Source organism: Vigna umbellata, chromosome 1 (assembly GCF_029865625.1).
Source record: "Vigna umbellata cultivar VRB3 chromosome 1, Vumbellata_1.0, whole genome shotgun sequence".
In the NCBI taxonomy this organism is placed as follows: Eukaryota; Viridiplantae; Streptophyta; class Magnoliopsida; order Fabales; family Fabaceae; genus Vigna; species Vigna umbellata.
This window is the reverse complement of record NC_142165.1, coordinates 82,692,840-82,718,707: the sequence shown is the minus strand read 5'-3', so window position 1 is coordinate 82,718,707 and position 25,868 is coordinate 82,692,840. Positions and strand designations below refer to the sequence as shown.

Sequence of the window (25,868 nt, the reverse complement as noted above, 5' to 3'; positions counted from 1 at the left end):
TTGTTCAAGCTTTTATGCTATTACATCCATCATTTATCACTGTGGATGACATCCGTGGTATAAATTCTCAATCAAATGACAAAAACTTCAACTTTTTGTGAATTTGACAGTATAGTGCTTGTGTTTTTTTTTTGTAAACCTCTTTTTCATGCTCTCTTTCATTTACCATTTGTTTATGGTTAAATAAAGATACAAATCTCATAAGCAGTGATTAGATGTTAGTTGTGAAAGAGTTTCTTTGATCTTTTTCAGGTGTTGAAGTTCCAATTGCTATACTTGAAGCTGAGCATGACTCAATCGCTCCTCCAAAGCTCTTAAATCAATTTAAACAAGTCTTAGATGCTAAACCTGAGGTATGATGAAACTTATTTTCCTTTTGTAGTAGTTATGTTATGTCATTTTAGGTTTTTTATTTTTAAAAAAAAAATTTAACTTAATTTAATCTTATCAAACTTATTTGTGATATGATTTTTGTATTTATTTACATATTTTTAATTTGTTTTATGTATGATTAATGTGAAATCTTTAATATAAATATCTTGTGACGAGGCATATTTATTTCAAGTGTGAGACCTGTTATATTTATTTGAAGATGCTAATTAAATTGTAGAAGCAGTTGGGAATTTCAATTGCATCCTGTGATATTTCGGATGGGAAACTACTTGTCACTGAAGAAGAGAAAACAATAAGCACTTCTATAAGTTGAGGTGTTATATTTTACAACTTATTTAGTCAACAATAATTCTTCATATTGCTTCTTGCCTATTTTACTTATTGAGAACTTATACATGAGTGAACACCAAAAGCTTCCTGCTATTTTACATTTGAAGTTGAATATATTGATAAGTGATAAGGGTAGCTAATATTTGTTTCACATAACCACTTATTGATTCAATTAGTTATCTCTCTATTGGACATAGATTTTTTGCTTTTATGTTTATGAACAACTTAGTCACATTACTTTTTGAAAACATGATCTCTATAAAATAAATAGTATAACATTCAAATAACATAACCTTTTTGCAGAAAAAGAAATATAGTCAGATTGAACAAGATGGGGGACTTCAGGAAGGGTTTAATTAGCAATGCCCTCGTGATGGACTTGCAATTGAGGATCCAAAGTCAGAGGAATTCATGAGTTTGATCCATCCAGACCATTGGACGTGCCTTCTGTTTTTGATGCAAACTCCATCCTGTTGTAGCTAGCTGAAATTATTAGGGGGCTTAATGAAGAAGAGTGTGAGTTTCTGATTGAGGCAAGAGGAGTGAAGTCTGATTTGGAACTGCAAAATCAATTTAATGCTGCCATGGCTGAGGTGGAAGCTCTTTTTAGCCAGAGTGGTTGAGCTGCAGAATAATTTTGACATGTCTCAAAAAGATTCACTGGAATTATCCAAAGAGTTGGCTGACTGTAGAGGCTTATTTCATTAAGATACTACTCCACTTTTGTTGTGGTAAACTCAAAGTGTACTATGTGATTCTGTGTTATGGATAACTAAACTGTATTATAGTGAATTTAAAACAGTTAACTGAATTGTACTGCACTATAAATGAACTAAAAAATAGTTCAGTTCAGTTACTTTGAACTGTTTTTAAGTACATTGCAGTTTTCGTAAACTGGTTTATAGTTAACTATAAAATTTTACAATACAATGCAGTACAGTGTGCTTTGCCCACCCCTAACTATATTCATTTGTGAATTATTACCTATAAGTGACTATGAGAGAATATGATATTTTATTAAGTTAGGATTTTATAATTTGGGGAAATCCAGCATTTACAATAGGTGAGAAAGAGTCGGAGAAAGTAGTTTTGGAACCAATGAGAACCTCTGTTGCGACTCTCATTACACCAACTGCACACCACCGAACCACGCCAAAGCTTTTAGTCATTCTCGTCCTCTTTGTCTCCGTCACCTACGTCGTCTACATGCTCAAGCTCGTCGCAACCTCACACGCATGCAGCCACCTTTCATTCCCACCGTCACCTTCTCCAAAAAAACTGCCAAAAAAGAAAAGACTAGAATGATTAATAGTATAGGCATGAAACTCTAGGCAGTAGCAGAGAATAATTAAGTCCACAAAAAATATACTAATGTGACAAGTTTCTGATAGAGAATGGCAAAATTTTCATTCCAAATAACAGTATTTCATAAGAGGATGGGTCGATCATAACGTATCTGTTTTCCTATTTCTGAACTTTACATATCTTTGAAGTTTGACCAGACAAATGTCCTCTACAATATCCTACCAAAACTTTAAGGTGTCTCATGAATGGCACCATTGAACATCACAAGTGTTTTGGTTCCTACATATTTCACCAGCTGCTCAACTGTTTCTGGATTTTAGAATTGTGAGATGACCTGCCACCTTTGTCTTTGTAGGAATTTCTACCTCCAGCAGTCTTTTGTCCCTTACGAACTGCTACCACAGCACGTCGTCTTTGCTTATTCAAGCTCTTAACGAGTTCAACTTCATTTTTCATGACTTCTTCATTGTTTTCCTCTTGTGAATCAAAATTACCACTATTAAGGCTTTCATGCAATGGCCAAATAATATATATATATATATATATATATATATATATATATAAACTTGAATAATATAAAAAAGGAAGCAATACAAGGAAATAATGTTCTACAGTACGTCACTAACAAATTTATGTTAACAAAATGAGCCTATGGTTGAGAAAATACGATATCAAGGTTAGAGAAGAAATGCATTATAACTCTACTCTAGAAGAGGATATGCATAACATTTCTTGTTAACAAGCCAGACATATACAAAAGAATCATCATGGATCAGCGTTTAAGACTATAAATTCTTTGAATTGAATATTATGAAGAGCAAAAGGAAACAATACAAACATAGCATTGAGATAACTACCCAATAAAATAAAACATTGCTCACATTGTCATTTGCATCTTTCTTTTCAGATCCACTGCTTTCACATGCTTCACAAGTCTTCTCTATCCACTGACTTTCATATCCCTCATTCTGATTAAAACAAAATAACAATCCTTGAACCAACATTGTAGAATTGGACTTACACAACTAATGAAATAAGCAGAAAAAAATATGGCAACGTATATAAGCCCGCTAGTCAATTGACAAACTATAAGTAGACCAAATACTGGATATTCGAATTTAGATATCACAGTTCACTACTAAACAAATACCCATAATCTTCCATCAGCATAAATCATACACGCATGCGGCCACGTTTCATTCCCCACCGCCACCTTCTCCAAAACCGTTCCTGTCGACAATGCCTCCGCTACCGTCACCGTCCCAGCCATACCCTCCGTTCTCCAACGGGAGTGCCATGAAACGAACTCCGACGACCGGACGGACCTCTGCCACGTGGTGTTCGAAATCGTCGCCTCGGCGAAGCTCTGGGAGTAGAGAAAGAACTACATCAAGTTCTGGTATCACCCACGGGAGATGCGCGGCGTGGTGTGGCTCGACGAGAAGGTGAAATTGAGGGAGGATAAGGATGCGTTGCCGCCGATTAGAATCTCCGGCGACACCGAGATATTTCGTTACACAAGGTTCAGATTTTCCCCAAATTATAAAACCCTAACTTAATAAAATATCATATTCTCTGGTAGTCACTAACACATCATTGTTCACAAATCAATATAGCGACACGTTGCAGTAACTAGTGCCACATAATTAATGAATTAACTCTGTTTGGTGACACTTAACGGAAGGGACAACTTAACGGAAGGGAAAAATTAGATGCAAATTTTAGTAACTGTGAACATATTTCAAACACTTTTAAAAATGAGGACTGAATTGAGATTAAGCAAGGAAAGTAGAGACAAAAAGGCTATTAAACCTTATTTTTATTTATACATAAAAAGTTTTTTCTAATATATTGTATACTTACTTCATAATTTATATGAAAAAAAAAATAATCTCCTTTTTTTAATTATTGGACAGCATACTTATACGTTAATATTTGTTAATTAAATTATTTATTTAACCACGTCTTTAATCTTAAACACCATGACTCGTACTGAAACTAACGAATGATAAACGTCATTATTCAAATCTGGTATATATGTTCTACACTTATCTCAAAATAACTTTTTTTTTCATTTATGTAATCTAATATCAACACTAAATTTATTATTGTTTCTTGATAAATTATTGTTGAGCTGAAAGAAATAATGAAACAAGTTATATATATTATTTTTAACTAAAAGAATTATGCATTAAGTGATATCTAACATATGTTTCTATAATAAACTTTAGGGAGTCACGTTACATAACATACCTTTCGTTGAAAATATATGATTGCGCGGATCACATGTCACCATTTAAATATTATATATTGTTTAATATGATTATATGAAATTTATATTCAGATTGTGTTCTTTCTTCAAAGTAATGTAACTTTATAACACATAAAGTCTAAATATGTCTTCTTCCCATAAACTTTGTAAAGTAAAAGTTATCAAATCTAATTTTTGATTTTGAAAGCATTTCATATGGAATAAATGACATACGTCACTCATGATTTGTTCTATAATTATTCTACGACATTCTCTTAAAGTAACACAATACTTTTTATTTATGTAGCCTAACCTATAAACACCAAATTTATTCTTGTTTATACCTGTCTTCTTTCCATAACTTCAGAAAGTCGATGTTATACAGATTATTGTTTGCATGAAATGTATTATGGAGCAAATTAAGTATGTTACTTTTGAAATGCTTTGGTAGATGCTTTAAGTTATACCAATTTTATTTTTGTCTCTACTGTTCTTCCTTCCTTAACTTTAGAAAGTTGATGATGAATTTCCTTGAGAGGTATCAGAGTGATCAAGACCATATCATCTCTTCAATTTCTTTCTCTTTTAACTGCTTTTCTTTCATTTTTTTTCTCAACTCCTTTTTTTTTTCATTCTCTCACAAGTCCTCTCAAATTTTTCATTTTCTTTAATTATTTTTCTATCAACTCTTTTTCATTAATCTAACATTTTTTCTTTATCTCTATACCTTGTTCCTCTTCTTCTTTTTTCATTTTTTTCTCCACTAAATTCTTTTTGAATTTTCTTTCCATTTATGAAACAAACTTATCAACAAATAATTTGTGATTTGTATTGAGTTAATGGACATTTTTAGTACTAGTACATGTAATACCATCTAATGAGAAAATCAAGAGGAGATCATTCTTATATTCAGTTTGGGAAATGGTATTGATGTCACACGCAAAAAAGACGAAAATGTGAAAGATAAGTCATGGGGTTAATCAATTTAGACTATTCTAATAAGAACAAAATTGAGTTCTTGTAACTCAAAACCCCAAAATATTATTACAAAAAGAAATCTTATTTTGTATCAAATTTATATATTTAATTAAAAGATAAAATTACAAAGATAATTTAAGAAACTTTTCAAAATCATATCATCTTATTTATTTTTAATATTTAAGTTAATGTAAGTTAAGCCCATGTTTATATATATATATATATATATATATATATATATATATATATATATTATATGAATTTGTGTGCGTTCATGAGAATGAATATGAATTATATATTATTTTTAATCTAAACTACTAGATTTAAAGATGACACTATTTTTTACACACAAATTTCTTCTTTCTTATCTACACTCATATTCACTCATATTTATCTCTTTCATCCACACTCAATTGTTTTATTCACACACATCTCCTTCATCTATATTTGTTTTCTTCCTTCATCTATATTCCTCTCCTCATATCCTTCATTTATACTTATTTCCCCATCCATATTTATCTCCTTCATCTATTGTATTTTTTTTTCTATTTTTTTATATTTGTTGAACATATATAAAGGTATTATACGAGATTTTTTTAAAGTTATTATTATTCGCATCGGTTAACCTCACACAAATTAATCTAATATTAAAAATATATTTTAAAATTAGAATGCATTAAAATCGATTTAACTGATACACTACTTTAATTAAAAAATTAATTTAAAAATTAATGTTGAATATGTTAACTTATAATCGATTTTCAAAAATCAATGCTAATAAATTAACAATTATGATTAAATTATGATTTTAGAGTCGCATGTGCATATAACACAAATATTATATTAATAATTAGTTAACGTTGTTCTTGTGCATATTAGAGTCAATTTTTCGACACTAAATATCTATTTTTTTATAGTGACTTATGTGTACCAATCTTGTTGCAAATGTGCTATTGGATAACTCTATATCTATGGATCCATGTTAAACATGGTTGTTACACCTAAATGTACTTTGTTTTCATATTTCATGCATTTTTTATATAATATATTTTACTTTTTTTCTGTTTAAATTACAATTAAACTTTTATTAGGACTCCTAAGTTTAATATCTAGTGTAAATATACAAATAACCAAAGAAAAGCAAAAAAGTCATGATTTTGTCCTAGTTCAAAAAATCAAAGCAGGAAACCAAAAACCAAATAGGTTTATTGTCTTGATTCTTTAAGAAACTATACCAAAAACCCTTAAAATTAATCAATTTAAGGGATCTATTGTCTCAATTCTATGTCCAACTGATGTCGTAGACTCTTGAAATTAATTAATTAAAGGGTCTATGACCTTAGTTGAATCCAGAATCAAGACAACAGACAATTTTTTATTTCAATTTTTACCACAACCGTTGTCTAAAGTCCATTTTTAATAAAGTACAAAAATGGTCAATAAGAGAATTTAGACCAATTTGTTTAACATGAGCTTTGCAATAAATTATAAATGGTCTATAGTTATCTTATTAAAATAATTAAGGATTTGCACATAACTTATTTTTATTTATATATAAACAGTTTTTTCTAAGATATTATATACTTCATAATTTATATGGAAAAAAGTAATCTCCTTTTTTTTAATTATTGGACAGCATACTTATACGTTAATATTTATTAATTAAATTATTTATTTAACCATGTCTTTAATCTTAAACACCATTACTCGTACAGAAACTCATGAATGATAAACGTCATTATTGAAATCTGGTATAATTGTTCTACACTTATCTCAAAATAACTTTTTTTTTGTCATTTATGTAATCTAATATCAACACTAAATTTATTATTGTTTCTACAGAAATTATTGTTGAGATGAAAGAAATCATGAAACAAGTTATATATATTATTTTTAACTAAAAGAATTATGCATTAAGTGATATCTAATATATGAAGAACAAACTAACTATTTTCATTTATCTATGTTTTCGCCATAAACTTTAGGAAATAAATGTTACACAACTTACTTTTTGTTTGAATCATTAAACAAATCACATATGTCCCTCTTGAAATATTTTGATGTTGTTTTGTTTGAATATATGAACTATATACCAATATGTTTGAATATTTTGATGTTGTTTTTTAAAACATATAATCAAATGAATGAGATACTCACTCATAATTTGTTCTTCATTATTCTCTTATACAACACATATTTTCATTTATGTAGCTTAACATGTCAACAGTAAATTTATTCTTATTTTTACTTGTCTTGTTTTTATAATTTAAAAAAGTTAATGTACAATTTTTTTTTTTTGCCGGAAAGGTATTGTAGGACATATTACATGTGTTATTTTTGAAATACAATCTTTGTGTTACATGAAAATTATTTTTGTATCTAATGGTTTTCCTTCCTTAACTTCAAAAGGTTGAAGTTACACAAATTATTATTTGCTCAAAAGGTGTCATAGATCGTTTACTTGTGTTGCTTTTAAAATGTAGAACAATTTTTTTGTGTGTTGTTATCTAAAAATAACACAATTATGCATTTAGTGACCTAAGGAATGAAAACCAATTTTATATTTTTATTTAGCTGTGTTTCTATCATAAACTTTAGGACGTCACTTTACATAACCACTAGTAAAAATTAACGCGCTGTATACCTTCAATGTCACAAAAATTGAAGCGTATAATAACGCGATGGCATTTTCGTAGTTATGACGATATTATATGCTTTGGTTCAACTAGAACTGATGTCGAACGGTTATACTGCCTCGTTTGTTGCTCAGAACCGAGGCAGTATCTCCTGCCAGAATCTAACATCCTCTTAACCAAATGTTCTATATCATTCTGTCCTGCCACAAGCATACATCCTCTGAAACCGAACTTTCCAAAATCCATTTTTGTAATTTCTATTGCCTCGGTTCATATAGAACCGATGTCGAACGGGTATACTGCCTATGTTGTTGCTCAGGATCGAGGCAGTTCGAACGTTTCAAAATCCATTTTGGTAAACTCTATTGCTTTGGTTCCCTCTTAGCCAATGTTGTAGGCTCTTTATGCTTCGGTTTGCCCATGGACCGAGGTAGTATGTCCTACCACATGCACACATCCTCTGAAATCGAACGTTCCAAAATCCTTTTTTGTAACCTCTATTGCCTCGGTTCCCTCTTAGCCGATGTCGTATGCGTTTTATGCTTCAGTTTGCCTACAGACCGAGGTAATAACATGCATTAAGGTTTAAATTTCGAGAAGAGAGGCACTTTTAGACAGAATGCCTTTGTTTAGGTTTTGCACCGCTGCTCTCTGACGCCCTTGGGGTTCTTTTCGCACAATGATTTGTTCTCTTCTTCACTCCTCTATCGTGGCTTCACAAGAAGGGGGAAGCACCCATCTTCATCTTTTTCTTTTCTTCTCGTTTTGTTTCGCCTCGTAGTAAGGGAGACACAAACCTCCTTTCCCTCTTCTCCAACTCTAGTTCATGTTTCGCATGGAGGGAAAAGTCCATTTCTCTTCTCGGTGTTGGTTCGTTTATGCAGGAAGGGAGGCGACTTCGACAACTTAGGTGCATCTTGAGATTTGAAATTAGGATTTTAATTATTCTCTGATTTTGCGATTTAAGGATTTAGGGTTTTCGTTTCGAGTTGGGTTTTTGATCTCATGGTCTTGCTCGTGTATTTTCTTTTGCGGTTCAGTATGGCTGTGGTGGTTTCCACATTCGAAGCAACATAGATGGTGAGCGCAGGTCATAACCGATCAGTCTCGCGAGAGGCAGAAAAGCTGACGAAACCGAACGTAAAAAAATAAAATAAAAAACACTCTACTCCCTCAGTTCAAGTCCCAACTGAGACAGTAGAGTCTGACATATTGTCTCGGTTCAGTAGGAACCAAGGTAAAAGCCTACACCTTTTTGCCTCGTCTGTATATACTTCAGTTGCGGAACTGCTGCCTATAGACGAAAATAATTGTTGTCGTTTCCCTTGACTGCACTAGTGAACATACCTTTTGTTAGAAAATATATGATTGAGCGGATCACATATGTCACCATTTAAATATTATATAGTTGTTTAATTAGATTATATGAACTTTATATTCAGATTGTGTTGTTTTCTTCAAAGTAATGTAACTTTATAACATATAAAGTCTAAATATGTCTTCTTCCCATAAACTTTATAAGTAAATTTTATCAAATCTAATTTTTGATTTTGAAAGCTTTTCATGGAATAAATGGCATACGTCACTTATGATTTGTACTATAATTATTCTATGACATTCTCTTAAAGTAACACAATACTTTTTGTTTCTGTAGCCTAACCTATAAACACCAAATTTATTCTTGTTTATACCCGTCTTCTTTCTATAACTTAAAGTCGATGTTATACATATTATTGTTTGCATGAAATATATTATGATGCAAATTACGTATGTTACTTTTGAAATGCTTTGGTAGATGCTTTAAATTATACCAATTTTACTTTTGTCTATACCTGTCTTCCTTCCTTATAACTTTAGAAAGTTGATGAATTTGCTTGAGAGGTAGACTGATAAAGACCATATCATCTCTTCAATTTCTTTCTCTTTTAACTACTTTTCTTTAATTTCTTTTTCAACTCGTTTTCTTTCATTCTCTCACAACTCCTCTCAAATTTCTCATTTTCTTTAATTATTTCTCTCTCAACTCTTTTTCATTAATTTATTTCTCTTTCTTTATATCCGTCTTCTTCTTTCATCAAAATTTGATGTATTTTTCAATATTCATCAAACATTTTTTCTTTATCTGTATACCTTGTTCTTTATCTTATATGATTTGTTTTAGGTAATTAGTTTAAGTTTTAAGTTTATCTAATGATAGATTATTTGTTCAAGGACTTCAAATTGGTCGTAAGTCTCTCTCTCTCTCTCTCTCTCTATATATATATATAATAAATTTTTTTCATTTATTAATTTAGATGATTATAGTCCTCCATTTTTAGTATTTCTATTTTCTCTGTTCAGCTTCCATATTTGCATCATATTTTAAATAGATTGGATGATACTGAACAACAGACACACTGTAAGATTCTTGCTGCTGAACTTAAATTCATAGTAAGGACACCCAACAATGTTGATCAGTACCAATTGTCGTCTTCTTTGTTTGATAAAAGGGAAAACTCATCCAAACATTAAACCCAATACAAACGCTGCCACTACTTCTGTTCTTAACCCTCATTACACGCGCTTCAATCGCGTGTGTGGGAACCATTTTAAAACGACGTCACTTAGCAGCAATATTTTCAACCATAGCGCGAAGTCACTCCCACTCACGCGCGTCGTGCTTCGGGAAAGACAACCTTAACCAAAGAGTGAGAGACAGAGACCAAGTGGTTGTTAGGTTGCTGATCATCAAAACTAGTGCCCGTCCCGATCCATTATGCTTAACACCTTAAAAATTTTCCCTCAATTTCTTTCCGTACACACATTTTCTCATCAGTCAAACTAACCAAGCTCCTCACTCAAAGGTATGCCGCTTGTCGTGTCACAGAAATGATTAGTAACATTTTTGTATCGGATTGAATTATTTAACTCTAAGTGATTATTATACCTCTTTGATATGTGTTAAGGAAGGATCTTACTTGGAGCTCTGTTTATCTGTTTCTGGGATTTGATGATTGATTTCCCGTTAAACATTTTGTTCTGATTAATGGGTGCTTCATTTTTATTTTTTATTTCTTCTTTGTATCTGACTCTCTTCCTAGGCATAGGTCTTGTGTTGGGACTTTGAGGAACAATCTAAGGGTGGAACGTTCGAGTTGGTCTCTTTGATGATCAGGTAAGACATTTCAATCTTTTTTGGCTATCACATACTGTTAATGGTGGTCTTTCAACTCCGAGGAGTATTGGGTTAACCTTAATCATTATTGCCCTGTGTGTCTCAGAGAGAATCTGTTCTTCTTTCGTTTTTGCTTTTAGTGTGGAGGGCAAGTATTTGAATTTTTCGTAAGTATCCGGAGTCTTCTTGCCAAGATGCTACAGTTTCAGTCAAAAATGGTATTGAGTATTTACTACATTGTTCTGCACACTGATTGATGGAACTTTAAGCAAGTTCGTTAGTTCTTCGTTACCTGAGAATAATTTGGAATTATTAAGTGAGAAATGCTAGTAAGTACTCATTTGTGTAGGCTCTTAAATGTTTGGTGCAATTTATTAGACCACAAAATTCTAGGGGACTCACTTCTTACACATTATTTTGTGGTTATTAATAAATTTTTAACCAATAGTAAAAAGTATGTCAGAAGGAGTGCGTTGCTAGCATTCTTCAACCCTGTAAATTTGAAACCATTGTATGTCTCGAAAGTTTTGGGTATAATTTGTTGGAGAATTTGATAAGAACACAATTTAAATGGATTTCCTAATGTGTGAATAATCACTATCCTTAAAGATTTATTCATAGTGTATGTGCAAATATCTCAAGGTACAACTGAAACTTGAAAATTTTAAAGATATCAGAAATAGCAAAAGAAACTCTTTACAAGAGTAAATATAAACCCATGATACAAAACAATAAAAAAAGAAAGAACAAAGAGAAATGAGAGGGAGAGCTTGAGAAAGTGTGTTATGTGGTTTTGGAGGAAGCACAACACCCTTATTTATAGATGCTAAATGCTAAATGCATGAGGGTTTCAAGAGAGGTTAAAAAACCATGACATGCAGATGCAGCTATCCGAGTCTTGTAGAGGAGAGATTGTCCAACAACTTTGTTGCAACGATCTCGACCAACAGCCTTGTTGCAACGATCTCGACCAACAACCAAGCTCGGCCAACAAACAAGCTTAGCCAACATAAGCTCAGCCAACACGACCTCAGCTAATGAGCTCAGCCAGCACAAGCTCAGCCAACACAAGCTCAACCAACATAGTAAGTTTTTGTTTGTGATTTTGTTAGCTTTTTACAAATATTTTAAGGACTTATGTGTTTTGTGTTGCACAAGCTAAGCCATGTGCGTGCCCGGTATTCATAAGTGCTTTAAAGATCATGCCAAAATCTCATGCAAGCGATTCCACTTAACACTTATATAGGTGATTTCATCAAGTATATGTTGCACATCATACATCATCGGTAAAATATGAAAATCATTAAAAAATTTGTTTAAACTAAAATTCTTACACCACATAGAATTTTAGTTACAAAGTTTAACCTCAATAATACAGTCTCCAATACTTTCACACACACACACACCATAGGAATGAATATAATTGATTAAAATCAATTTAGTGCTATTCGAACTAACAAATTGCTTGTTTTTACCATATGAATCTTATTCATGGGATCTTCAATCACAAAGGTTGGGTTACTATCACTTGTTTGTTTGCAAGTGGCTTAAGTCCCATTTTTCTCGATGTTTCTAAAATCATATTTCTTCTTAGGGGTTTTGTTAGAGGATCTGCTAAACTCTGTTCTGACTTCACATAATCAATGGAAATTGCTCTTTCCATTGTAATTCTTGTTTTTAGCTATAGTTATTGCTGATTGGCAATCATAATGTATTGGCATTGATGGGGTTGGTTTCATTCCTAGTTGAATGTTTGCTAAGAAGTTTTTCAACCACTGAACCTCACTATTAGCCATTTCGAGAGCGATAAACTCATATTCCATTATTGATCTTGTAGTAATTGTTTGTTTGACTGATTTTTATGTAATCGCACCATCCCTAAGTGTGAAGACATAACCACTAGTGGATTTTGTCTTGACTGAATCAGAGATCCAGTTAGCATCACTATACATTTCTAATACAAGGGAAAATCTACTATATTTAATGGCATAATCCATTGAACCTATTAAGTATCTCATAAGTTTTGCAAGCGCATCTCAATATTTCTAATTAGAATATTAAGTGTATCTTCTCAGTTTACCTACTGCATAAGTAATATCAAATCCATAAAAGCTCATCAAATGCAGTAAGCTCCCGATTATCTGGGTATACTGAGGTTGAGAAATAGATTATGCTCTATTTTTCATTAATTTAGAATTAGTATCATAAGGGATATTCACGCATTTGAAGTCATAATTTCTAGACTTCCTAAGAAGTTTCTCATTTATTGTTTTGGAATAGTAATATACTATCTTTGTTCCTTATAATTCTAACTTCTAAAATCACATTGACTTCATCTATAAACAACTTATATTTCAAAATAAGATTCTAGAAACCTTAGTTCTAGAGACTATCTCGTTGGATATATCAATCATTAGACTTGAGAAGAGAATGAATTTTATTATTATCATTCATGTCTATTACATTCTCCTTACCCTTATTTATAACAATCTATTCTTCCAAAAAGAAAAATAAGAAAACAATATATTGAAAAATAAATTAGAAGATTCTACAGATATTTTCTCTTATTAGAAAGATTCCACAAATATTTTCTCTAATTAGAAATATTTTCCTCTAATTACAAGAATTGGCATGTCACTCACATATAAATATACAATGACATATTCTCTATTTTCAGATTTAGAATACTATCAATATCATTAGGTGAAAAGTCATCACATATTATTATTTCCTTATCTTTGAACATGGGTTAGATTCACTAAAAAAAGAATTTAAATTTTTCTCCTCCGAGTAATTGAGTCAAACCTATACCTCCATAATCTTAAATATTTAAGATTGATAAACAAGCAAATACTTGGTCGTGCTCCTATCATTCGTAGGTAGGAGCATATAAACAACTACTCAAGTAATTGATAATGTTCTGCTGCATCACTTACCATGTCAACTTCATCCATCAGGATCAACCCTTCATCTACTACCACTCTATTTTTCATTCTTCCATATAAGGGGCAACTTATTAACAATAAGGGTTCTTCTTTTCATCGAAAACATAAAGAGGTATTGAAATTAAATAAGAGGGTGCACAAATTAAAGGTATTGCGAATATCTTTCTTTGGCCGAGCTTGCAGAACACTTTTGCCAAGCTCCTCCATCACTACCCAAGCTTGTCGAGCTTCTCCTAATTTGCTTGAGTTTGTTGAGCTCCTCCTCAAGACAGTTGAGGATGAGCTCGGAAAGCTCGGATAGCCAAGGAGGAGCTCGGCAAGCATGGACAACCAAGGAGAACTCGGTAACTCAGAAAGCGAGAAGGAGCTCGGCAAGCTCAGGAGGCTTTTGTTGGTGTTTTTGTCTGCTTTTTGCACCATGAAAAAAAGCTGAAGGTGATAATCTAGAATCACCTAATAGAATATTATTGTTGAATAAAGCTGAATATCAAATAGTTTTTCGTTCCCAGTTTTTGTGTAGGAAATTGGAAGGCGTTGGATTGAACATAAGAAATCATCTCTTCGGAAAATTGGGGTTTTATTGTGGTACTCATAAAAACTGTGCAGTGCTCAACACGACAAAGCTAAAATCTAACACGGTGGTGCTCTGAAGTATGTGCTTAAAACATTTCAGAAAGTCTTCTTTGATTGTCATTTTCGTTCTTATTCTTCTAGAGCTTTTCTATTGCACACTTAACCAAAAACATGAGTTTTGTCAACATAGTAAAAGGAAAAGAAGCATTTTATGATACAATGTCACTTTACAGATTATATAAAATATGGGTTCATCCGGTGGCACATGACACTCGGTTCTGTTAGTTAGCTATTCCAAGGATTGAAAGTGTTTCAACTAACCCAATTTCAAAATTACACCAAAGATATTTGAACGAGTTCTGGACTTCATTGCTGCTTTTTTCACCTTTAAGAATTTCAAATGGTAGACTATTTATAATTATTATTTTGAATCTGCAATCTGTACTTTTGCATTTGTACGTACTTTTTGTATTGTTGTGCTGCACAATTTCTTGCTTAAATGGTTTTGGTGCACTCTACACAAAAAGATATAACTGTAGCTTAAGAACTCCCGTGAATTAAAATGCTAAAACCATAAACTTCGGTTTTTACACTAGAATGAATAGTGATAGGGTCTTAAGGGTTTATGTTTGGAAAAGGGGAGTTGGTTAGGCAGTTACGTTAGGAGGTTGTTTTAGGAGTTCGCTAGGATTTAGCTATATAAGGGGAATAAGTGTCTTTCAGGGGACACTTTTTGTATTGTTTGAAGTTGAGACAGGATCTGCACATCCTGTGAGGGAGGAAGACAGGATTCCTTGATAGTTCTGTAGAATTGTTGTGTTTTCTGAAATAAAAAAACAATTTCTTTGCTGTGTTTCATTTTCTGGAGTTAAACCAGAATAGTGTTACAGGTTTCTTGCTGTTAAGAAACCTAACAGTGGTCTGACCTGCCGGATATCAGAAAGGGGTAGTGATGGAAGGAAGAATCAGCACAATTGAAAGGATGGTCAGCGAACAGGGGAGGGCTATCAAGGAGTTAAGAAATGGGCAGCAAGAACTCAAAGAAATGATGGGAGTTCTGATGAAAACCTTCAAGAAACCTGACAGAAGTTCAGAGGACAGCCAAGGGTCCTGAATGGGGAGAAATATGAAAAGAAGGACGAGGTTGATGAGGAACTTGAAGAAGAAAGGGGAGAAACACAAAAAGGCTGGATGAAGAGAGTGGATTTGCCTACATTTGAAGGGGTGGATCCGGTGGGATGGTTGTCTAGAGCAGAAAAGTTTTTTGAGGTCCAGAACGTTTCAGCAAAGGAAAAACTAAGACTGGCCTTCATCTGCATGGAGGGAGGGGCCAGCCACTAGTTTCTGGAAAAAGAAAACCAAGAACCCTTATTGGGAGGAGCTGAAAGAGGCATTAATCCGGAGGTTTGGTGGTAAAGATACGTGCACAGTGTGTGAGAAACTGGCTGCGATAAGGCAGAATGGGTCTGTGGAAGATTATATTCAAGAATTTGAGTGGCTAGTGGCACAAGCCACTAAGTCGACAGAGGAGCAGCTGCTGGGTACTTCTTTGCAGGGTTGCAGGGAAATATCAAGAGCCAAATAAGACCCCACGACCCCAGAGAACTACTAAGGGCTATGGAGATCAACATATTGTAGTGGCTAGTTTAACTTTTGTAACATCATACTATTGGAATAATCAAGTTGTTCTCCACGTTACATCAAAACCAGTGTTTCATGAAAGGACTAAATACATAGAAATTAACTATCATTTTGTTCGAGAAAAGTTATTGTCCAAAGAGATTTGTACTGAGTTTGTTGGGTCAAATGACCAACTTGCATATATATTGACAAAGTCCTTGAAAGGACCTTTGATTGAGTTCATTTTTTCCAAGCTTGGTACATACAATTTGTATACTCCAGCTTGAGAGGAGTGTTAGAATTATGAGCTGTGTGAGTGTGTATGAGTTGTATGTGAGTGTGTTCCAACCAATTATCTGGTTGGAAGTGTAGCCAATATCTTTTTTCTCCAATAAATCTAACTTGAATTGCAGAGGTGCATTAAGCCCTCTAGAAATATATTTTTCTGTTCTAGTCTCAAATTATATATATATATATATATATATATATATATATATATATATATAGGAAATAATATGTTCAGAATCATTTTATTTATTTCAGCATATTTGCATTTCCATATCTTAAAGGATTTGATTATTATATATAGAGATAAGGAGAACGAAACGGGTATGATTGTTATAGATAGAAATAATTCTTTATTTTCTTACATAGTTTAAGTCCCCTCCATTTTTACAATTCTTACATCAACTAATTATTGATTATTATCTATTTTCTATCTATCATGTTTCAGTTAAAAAAGTACAAACCTCCTCCTTCTCATTTAGCAATAGTTATGTCTTAATGAACTTAGGCATCCAAGAACAATATTAGGTGCTTTTTGTGATTATGTCTGTTGCCTTTTTCTATTTCCAGGGAAGAAAAACTAGTGCAGCGTGCCAAACTACTTATAGTGAATGCAGGAACAGATCCTTGTGCTGATATTGGTCCAGTTATTAGCAAAGAGGTGAAAACATTTATCCCAGTTTTCCGAGGTGTTATTGTTTAAAAGCCACTGATATTACATCCTGATAATGAACTGGGAAATAATTCGTTAAGGTTTTGTTATTTTGTTCTTGATCAGGCCAATGAGAGGATAAATGGACTAGTTCAGAGGAGTGTCTAAAACCGGGCTAGACTTCTACTTGATGGAAGAGATATTGTGGTACAAATTTGTTTCACAAATTACTTTGATGTTCACGGTTCCAAAAGGAAACATTTCCCTTTAAAAGTGTTAAATTTCCTTTTGAAAAAAGACACTGAGTTTTCAGAGCTTGCTTTACATACAGATACCGGGATATGAGAGTGGGAACTTTGTTGGTCCTACCATCTTATGTGATGTTACTACAAGCATAGAATGTTACAGGGTATATATTATTTCGGTGTTTGAATACTCTCTCTCTCTCTCTCTCTCTCTCTCTCTGTGTGTGATTGGCAGGAATTTTAATGGTATTTTTAGTAAAAGTGACCATGCTGTCTTTTGTTTCACCGAAGAAATATTTGGACCAGTGCTACTTTGCATGCAGGTGCTGTTTAGTCCATACTAGTCTATTTTTTAAGCTTTTTGCCTTGCTGAAAATAAAGCGACAATGTTATTGTTTATTGTTTTTAGACTGATAACATTGATGAGGCTATAGCAGTAATAAATAAAAACAAGTATTTGTTTTACTTCGTGCTCCTTTATTGCAACTTCGTATCGTGTATCAACATATTAATATTTACCACCATTGCAGTTTCTCACAAAACTGATACAAGAACTTTGATGCATTGGAACCCTACATATTGCATATGTTGAAACTCATGGATTGTTCTTCAACATTTTCTTGAGTTTTGAAAAATTGTCTTCCGGCATAATCCAGGACTTCCTTTCTACAGATATGGAAATGGAGCTTCTATAATAACCACATCTAGTATAGCTGCTAGGAGGTTTCAGACTGAGGTTAAGGCTGGATTGGTAAGCATTATTTATTCTATATGTAAGCACTATTTTATCACAAGCCATGGCAATGGAATCTGAAAGTGATTCACCAACCTATGAAGTACAAGTGGCCATCACTGATGCAGATATACCAAACACAACCATGTCGGCTGCATCTACATCAACCGAGAAGGATCACACAAGCCGGGATGTTTCCCTAGTGCTTCCTTTAGCATCTAAGAGTGTTATGTCACTAGCATTATCATCTGCATTGCAAAGGGACTTAACTAGCCAAGGAGTGTCTGTCGCACACCACTGGCATCAGAGAGGATGTATGTTTCTGAAACATCTCAGTGGAATGAAATTTCACTAGAAACATCATAAAGGAGTGAAATTGTTCAACCAACTTCTGAGAGGAGTCATGTTTCTGAATCTCAGATGAATGGAAACTTATTTACCCACAATAGGACTGATACTGTTGCGGCTTTGAAACCCGAGGGCATGTACTTGCCCATGTCACATAAAACTGATAACATGTCTCAAATATGACAAGGGAGAGATAACACCAGTCCCTTGTCTTGTAGGATGGATGCTACTGTGCATTCAGACTTGATGGGGCATTCATGCTAGCAGCATCTCATTTGAACGAAAGTATGGGTCCAACATTTGAAAGTACTGACCCCATGTTTCCAACTTCTGAGAGATTATACATGCCTTCATCATCTCAAAGGTCTGATATTCCAACTACGGAGAGAATGTATATCCCTGCAGCATCACATGATAAAAACGAAAGCAATAGTCAGCTTGATGATGCTTTGGCTCCCTCTTCTGAGAAGCTATATATTTCTACAAACAACTCTGAATCCTATAATTTCAATGGATGAATTGCCCAGCCAAGCTTTGCCATCATCTCAGAGGATATAAGATGTAAAAACATGTTATATTACTCTTTTTTCTTATAAAATTCCTTCTGAAATAGTAATACCATTACCAATCTGTTTAGCCCCCATCTTGTTGAGCACCGGAGCATGTGGATTTTAGGGTAAAAGAGAAAACTAGGAAAACATTAGCCTGCATTGGGACAGTACTAGACAGAGCCTCCATAGATAATAAAACAATGGTTGTTTCATCTTGCACTTTCAATCATTTTATCTTGCATTTCCATTTTTTTTTAAATTACAAAATTGTCCTCAGTAATTTAAAAAATCCTACATTCTATTTTTTTTTTACTTCATTAAATTTCTTTGATAAAGGATTTTTTTTATCGAATTTCAAAATCTGATAAAAATTTTCTTATTAAATTTTGAAATCTGATAAAAAATTATCAAATTTTAAAATTTGATGAAGAAATTCTACTTATCGTATTTAAAAATTTGATAAAAAATATGAAAAATCTTTCATTAAATTTTGAAATTTGATGAAGAAAATTTTCATCATCAAATTTTGAAATCTGATTAAAAGAATATATAAAATTATTTTTGAAAATTTAAGGTACATAATAAAATTAGGATTAAATATGTTTTTAGTTCTTAAACTATCATGCTATTTTGGGTTTTGTCCCTCTTCGAAAGATTTGTTCATTTTCATCTTGAGTTAGGAAACTCATATTTTTAGTCCTTTAAAAATAACGGTGTTAGATATTTTGTGAGGTGGCTAACAGTGAGCCATGTGGATGTCAGTTTCCCTGACAAGTGTGTGTCATGTTTCTCTTTTTTTTCTCAATGGAGAATCTTCCACCACCTCCGACACCGTCTTAAAGTCTCCACCGCCATTCGCAGCCACCATGAAACACCCTCATCCACATATGCAACCATTAGTGAACAATCGCCGTGACGTAGAAGCACTTCAGTGCTGCCATCACCTCGAGCAACCATCACCTCCTCGCATAGTTCACCTGCAACCCAAACGCAGCGGAGAAATTCTTCTTCACCATCAATAACCAGAAAGCCACTGCACAACCTTCATGCCTCCACCATCGCCATTCACATGCAAACCTAGAAAACCAACATAGTCCATCTCCACTGCCCAGAAAAACCCAAAATCACGTCGTGCTTTCATCACCAACCTAGAATCACGAAGAACCCTACAACCTCAACCTCTTCATCATCGCGCAGGCTTTCATTCTCGACAACACCTGCAAAGAAACGCAATCAACCCAGATAATCATCTTCCACCAAGGCCTTAATTCTCTTTCGTGAGTGTCATAACCCTAAGACGCGAGTTCCTCTAAGCGCGACCTCCTTGCCCAAGTTGCATCTTCGTGCTGCCATGACAAAGCAAATAAGAAAACCCAATTCGGGTTCTCCAATCTACACCACGAATTCGGATAACCTACAACATCTATGAAATGGCAAAATGACAAGTAGAACTCACGTGTCTTCACGGCTGCAACACCTCCCTTATTTCAGAAACCCTAATTTTTGGGGAAAAGGGGGCAACAAGTCTGATAGCAAGAAAGAGAAAGATGGTGAAGGTGCCCAAAGACGGTAGTGAACGTCGATGTGGTGGTGGCTGTAGACGATAGTGGAGACTTTAAGAGGGTGTCGGAAGCGGTGGACGCTGCTTCGTTAAAGAGTAGTAAAAGAGAAAAAAAAAGAAAAATGTGACATACACTCATCAGGAAAGTTGGCATCCCACCTGCCTTACCGTTAGTCACCTCACAGAAAATCTAACGTCATTGTTTTTTAAGGACTAAAGATACGAGTTTGTTAACTAAGAGGACGAAAATGAACAAATCTTTTAAAGAGAGACGAAATCTAAAATAACATTATATTTCAAAGACTAAAAATATATTTAACCGATAAAAATAATTAGAAGTTCATATGAAACAATCTAAGACAATGTTTTTCTTATTCGGCCATGTATGGATTAGCACGGCCCTGAGTCCACATGCTTCTTTGAATCCAATATTGATAAATGGGATGATTTTATTTATTTTTCATATTTTTGTGTAGCTTTATGCTAAATTCTCTTTTGGTAAGTATACAGTCTTTATATATTAGAAGTGATAATCAAGAATGTCCTATTTCTCGAGACTAGAAAATTTCACTGAAATTTAATTATCTTTTTCGGAAATTCTGTACAAATTATATATAGTTTTTCAATAACTTTTATGATTTAGCGATGTTTACGTTTAAGTAAAAAAAAAACATACATAAATGAAGGAATATGTTAACAAGAATAATTATTGCGATTTGATTTCAGTTGTTAACAGTTCTGCGACCTCTAAATGCATATATATAATCTAAATCTTTTAATTTTTAAATTCTATTATTCATTCCAAGATAATCTCTTTTAGTCTTGATAGTATAAGAATATTAATAAGTGATGAATTATTTAAGAGAAATAATATCATCACACATTTATTATAAAATTTTGTATTCTTTTAAGAAAAAAAGAAGAAGAAAAAGTAAGTAAGGATTAAAAGATTTAAGTGTATGAAAGAATATTTTTCATTATTTAATAACCAAATTAAAATCTATGCATTTTACTGAGAACTTTCATATTCAGTAGTTTAGAGTCTGTATCCAGAATTTTGCATTTTTGAGTGATTTGATTTAGATCATAGACCAGAAATTATTTTTCAATGACAATCAAATTTCAAGCTGATGAGCACGAAGAACAAATTACATTCAATATGAATAATGAAGATCCTTCATTCATAGGACTTTTACCAACCTCGCTCCAATTCTTGATATTTAAGTAAATTTTATTTCTTTCAATTTTGTGGGTACATGTCCTACAAAGTATCTAATTTGGTGTTAGGGCTAAACTCAATAGATAGCATTTGGGCAATAAAATGGTTATAATTTATCCCCAAAATTTTCAAAGCTTTAGCCAGGAGCATAACATAACAAGCATAGCCATCTGCAGCAGTGGAAAAAGGCAGAAACCGAAATGCAATGTGCTTCCATTTTATATCCTCAAATACATAAAATATGGTGTTTTAAGCCAAGCCTTTCGGTCACTCCACCGCCCCAACAGCAGCAACAAGAAGAAGAAGGAACCTCTCACGACGACAAACCCAAGCTCATAACTAGTGCTTCTAACCCATTTGTGAAGCACTGCGTCAAGCTTCGCAACTCCTCTTCCTATCGCCGTACTCACGCTTCTGCTCTCGTTGTCGGTGCTACCCCTATCAGGTCTCTGTTTTTCCTCTGCTTTTCTTTGAATGCTCTTTTTCTGCTTTTCCTTTTGGTGGGTTGAGGTACTTTGGCAGTGACCCTTTTGCAATTTTGCTAAGTCTTTGTTAGTTGCATACGGTTTTTAAGCTACATCGCCTTCAAAATTCCAATCTTTCAAAAAAATTAATTAGTGAGTTTTTGTTGAAATATTGTGCAACTTGCGGAACATGTTATCTCATATAATGTTAATTTGGTCATTAATAAACACAAGCTACAGAGCATGCTGTGAAAAGCTTTACATAGAAACTTGTGGAAATAAGGTAAAAAAAACTTAAAGAAGTCATAAGCTATTTCATTAGCCAAGACACGTTCCTGTTATTGTGCTTTCACTAATTATTCATCTGATAACAGGTACTAAACTTCAAATTACATTGTCCTATCTAAGCTTAAACAGTTTTAAATTATATGAATAGTGGAAACCTATGCGGTTGAGCTCAAATCCTCAAAGTATTATTCATTAAGTAATGTACTGAAATAAATTACCTGAACCTTATTCTTTGTTTTCTTGTCTACATTTTAGGATATCACTTCAATATGTACAAAACTACAATTTCAGGCAGAATATGGCTTGATTCATCCCTTTTAGTTCTTAAGCCAGTTAGCATGGACTTATTTTATATGGATCTTTTCTCTACAATTAAAGTATGGATGATATGTATGACTAAAATTATGGAATAAAACTACATGGGTGAATGATATATAATTGTTGTTTGCAGAGAAATCTGCAGGTTTCAAGAGTCATTACAAGATGAAAGTGTTTCAATGGATTGTTTAATTCTTCCTGACAAAGCTGAGATTCCTGATGGGTTGGATAAATCCACTGCTTCTATTGTGCGTGTGACCTCCACAGTGATGAGAAAGCTTTCAGGGCTGCAAACTACTGACTCTCTAGATGCAATTGCTCTTGTGAAAATTCCTGCCAGTTTTTTCAATGTTGATGATGATCAAAAGAACTACCAGAAATGGTTTCCATCTGTTCATCGGATATTAGTCCTTGATGGGATTCAGGTGATACATAATGTCACTTCTTGACTTTACCATTTCGAGTCTCTGAATGTTCACTTGATCATCTTTCTTGTTGATGGTTGCACCACTGTTCCTGGTTTGACCTATTTTTGTCAATATTGCCACTTATTCTATGTAGTTATTTTTTGCACTTCTGATTAATGTAGGACCCTATATACTTATTGGAAACATCACAAACATAAATTGAATTACCAAGCTTTCATAAAAAGTTTAATCATTGATGTTGTACAATCTTTATCAATGATTGTGTTCTGGGTAGAATATGAAACATAGCTCTAGTCTACATTCTAAATTTTGAGAGAGAAAATAATAAAATTAATATTTCAAGTTCATGTTCCTCAAATGAAGCTCAGAATCATTTCCAGTTCTCCATAGCCATTGCTCCCCTCATTTTGCATATAGGATACAGGAAAGTAGAACATTCATGGACTTCAATTACGATAAGGGCTTGAATAATCTGTTTGTCATGTGTTATTTTATTTGAATGTTTCAAAGTGTAAACATTGAGAGAATCCTGTTGGTATCAAAAACTTCGTGTGCATTAGTGATATTTGAGAATTGTTTTCTGCAGGATCCTGGCAACCTTGGTACATTGCTCAGATCAGCTGTGGCCTTCAGATGGGTAAGGAATTATCTTCCTCCCCTGGGCATAGGTTCATGGAGCATTGTTTTCATATCATTCTATTGATCCTCTGTGCGTGATTTTCTAACCCTGTTTTATGGACATGGTACATGATTGCTACATTAAACTTTAACTAGTTTCAGGGAATGGGATCTTCTCGTCTAAGAGTTCCTGATAAGGTTTTACTTGTTTTAATTGATGTCTTACATTTCAAACAAATTTTTAGAATGTTACGCTTATTCATAATTCTTTTAATCGGCACATTCGTTTGTTTGCATTGAGAGACGTACGGAATCAATTTACAACTTAATTCTCTCCTCAATAGGAACTTCCTCCCATTGTTGTCAAACTCAAGGATAATAAAAGAATAGTGGGTACAAGATCATAACTCGAGGATAAAGAGATTGACAAAGATAATAAAATCCTTTCTAGAATGCATAAATATACATAAATAATAGCATAAAGAAGCAAAATAACTAATAACTCTTAATAAGTCAACAGAAATTACTAGACTCAAACAAACAACATACAGCAAACACCAGATGCAAAAACACTAAGAAAAGATGAAAAACATAATAGATCTACTGTAAATTGTTGTTTATAGTGTTAAGAAATTGTTGTTTATAGTGCTAAGAAGTAGATTTTAAACCTAATTCAACCTTACAAAACCGACTTATAAGATAAGCTTTGTACTCACTTATATAATATAAACTCGCTTTATTTATAGTCCATGTGAGACTTCTAACACACCTTCCTCATGCTTATACATATACATTTCGTGCATAAAACAATAGATTTAACAAACATCAAATTCTGCTAGGATAAACTCTAACTTAACTCTGATACCATGTTAAAAGTTAGATTTTAAGTTTAATTGAATCTTATAAAATTAGCTTGTAAAGTGAAATTTGTACTCACTTAGGTATTGTAAACTCGCCTTATCTTATTTTTAGTTAACGGGAGACTTCCAACAATTAGGATAAAAAATTCTGTAGGATCTCCATTTTAAAATCTTTCTAATTATTTCAACATAGTTTGTTTCATATTTGAATATTATAACTAAAATTCCTTTTGTAATTTTAATTCAAACTTGACATGTTTGCATGTGACAGGATGGAGTTTTCCTTCTTCCCGGCTGCTGTGATCCATTCAATGAGAAAGCTCTTCGGGCTAGCCGAGGTGCCTCCTTTCAGATCCCTGTTGTTTCTGGCAGCTGGAATCACGTGGAGTCTCTCAAAGAAGAATTTGAAATGAAGTTGCTGGCTGGGCACCCAGAGCTTGGAGAGTTGCTAAAGCCAGTGTGCTCTCTCTCTCAAACCTTGTGTGATTCCTTATCAGATACACCATTGTGTTTGGTTTTAGGAAGTGAAGGAAGTGGCCTTTCAGAAAAATCCCTGCAGGCTTGTGAACTTGTGAGCATTGCTATGGCCGGAGAATACGAGTCGCTCAATGTCTCAGTTGCAGGTGGAATTTTCTTGTACATGCTACAACCAAAGAATCGATGATTTTGTATTTATTGTCTCATTTAAGTTCATCATAAGCTTCATCGTCTTATGCTGATTGCAAATTTTCTCCTTTTTTTTCATCCCTTCTTAAAATTAGAACTTAAATGTCATTTAAGTTATGAAATGAGCTCATATTGAATTTGATCTCTTCAAGTTTTCTGTTTTTAATTCTTAGTATTTGAAAGAACTGTTTCTATTCTGTTTTTCCCTAATAAATATATTTCATTTTAGAAATCTTAAAAGGTATCACTGATAATAGTATTACAAACATGAATATTATCTGAATTCGTCCTTATATAAATAAAGAATTTCGCATAATATTCAAATTGATATAGGTAATATGTAAGTTTTAAATCATGAACATTGACGAGGGCTTTTATACCCGTTTCTATTTTTATTTACTAAAATGCTTTTAATTGATTTTACACATTATTTTAAAGTTTATAAAA

At 33.2% G+C, this 25,868-nt stretch overlaps 1 protein-coding gene, 1 long non-coding RNA gene and 1 pseudogene across 6 annotated transcripts; 2 read left to right on the top strand and 1 right to left on the bottom strand.

Moving 5' to 3' along the window:
• Window positions 1–1,542: 1,542 nt before the first annotated feature.
• On the bottom strand, window positions 1,543–3,600 carry LOC148206608 (uncharacterized). Of its 2 annotated transcripts, none has more exons than XR_015786161.1 (3): window positions 3,179–3,600; window positions 2,910–2,996; window positions 1,543–2,001 (listed from the first exon to the last, which is right to left on the bottom strand). It is a non-coding gene; the product is annotated as an uncharacterized LOC148206608 (long non-coding RNA). The 2 variants fall into 2 exon arrangements; XR_015786162.1 differs by lacking the exon at window positions 1,543–2,001 and adding an exon at window positions 2,009–2,504.
• Window positions 3,601–12,142: 8,542 nt separating this feature from the next.
• On the top strand, window positions 12,143–19,211 carry LOC148206607 (uncharacterized; annotated as a pseudogene). Its single transcript, XR_015783625.1, has 5 exons — window positions 12,143–14,427; window positions 14,502–14,643; window positions 17,041–17,131; window positions 17,249–17,531; window positions 18,040–19,211. The product of XR_015783625.1 is annotated as an uncharacterized LOC148206607 (transcript).
• Window positions 19,212–21,847: 2,636 nt separating this feature from the next.
• LOC124829846 (tRNA/rRNA methyltransferase (SpoU) family protein) lies at window positions 21,848–25,563 on the top strand. Of its 3 annotated transcripts, XM_088104435.1 has the most exons (5): window positions 21,848–22,224; window positions 22,983–23,274; window positions 23,864–23,914; window positions 24,052–24,093; window positions 25,027–25,563. In XM_088104435.1, exons 1-5 carry the CDS (start codon window positions 21,980–21,982, stop codon window positions 25,417–25,419), a joined length of 1,023 nt encoding a protein of 340 aa, XP_087960561.1. In that variant the 5' UTR covers window positions 21,848–21,979; the 3' UTR covers window positions 25,420–25,563. The 3 variants fall into 3 exon arrangements, with proteins under 3 accessions (XP_087960561.1, XP_087960560.1, XP_047159379.2); XM_088104434.1 differs by lacking the exon at window positions 24,052–24,093 and having other exon boundaries at window positions 21,849–22,224; window positions 22,995–23,274; XM_047303423.2 differs by lacking the exon at window positions 24,052–24,093 and having other exon boundaries at window positions 21,862–22,224.
• The last annotated feature ends 305 nt before the right edge of the window (window positions 25,564–25,868 follow it).

Coding starts and splice junctions, on each gene's coding strand:
- LOC124829846 (XM_088104435.1), top strand. CDS start 21,980: ATGCAATGTGCTTCCATTTTATATCCTCAAATACATAAAATATGGTGT. Junction 22,225..22,982: donor GTCGGTGCTACCCCTATCAG/GTCTCTGTTTTT, acceptor TGTTGTTTGCAG/AGAAATCTGCAGGTTTCAAG. Junction 23,275..23,863: donor TAGTCCTTGATGGGATTCAG/GTGATACATAAT, acceptor TGTTTTCTGCAG/GATCCTGGCAACCTTGGTAC.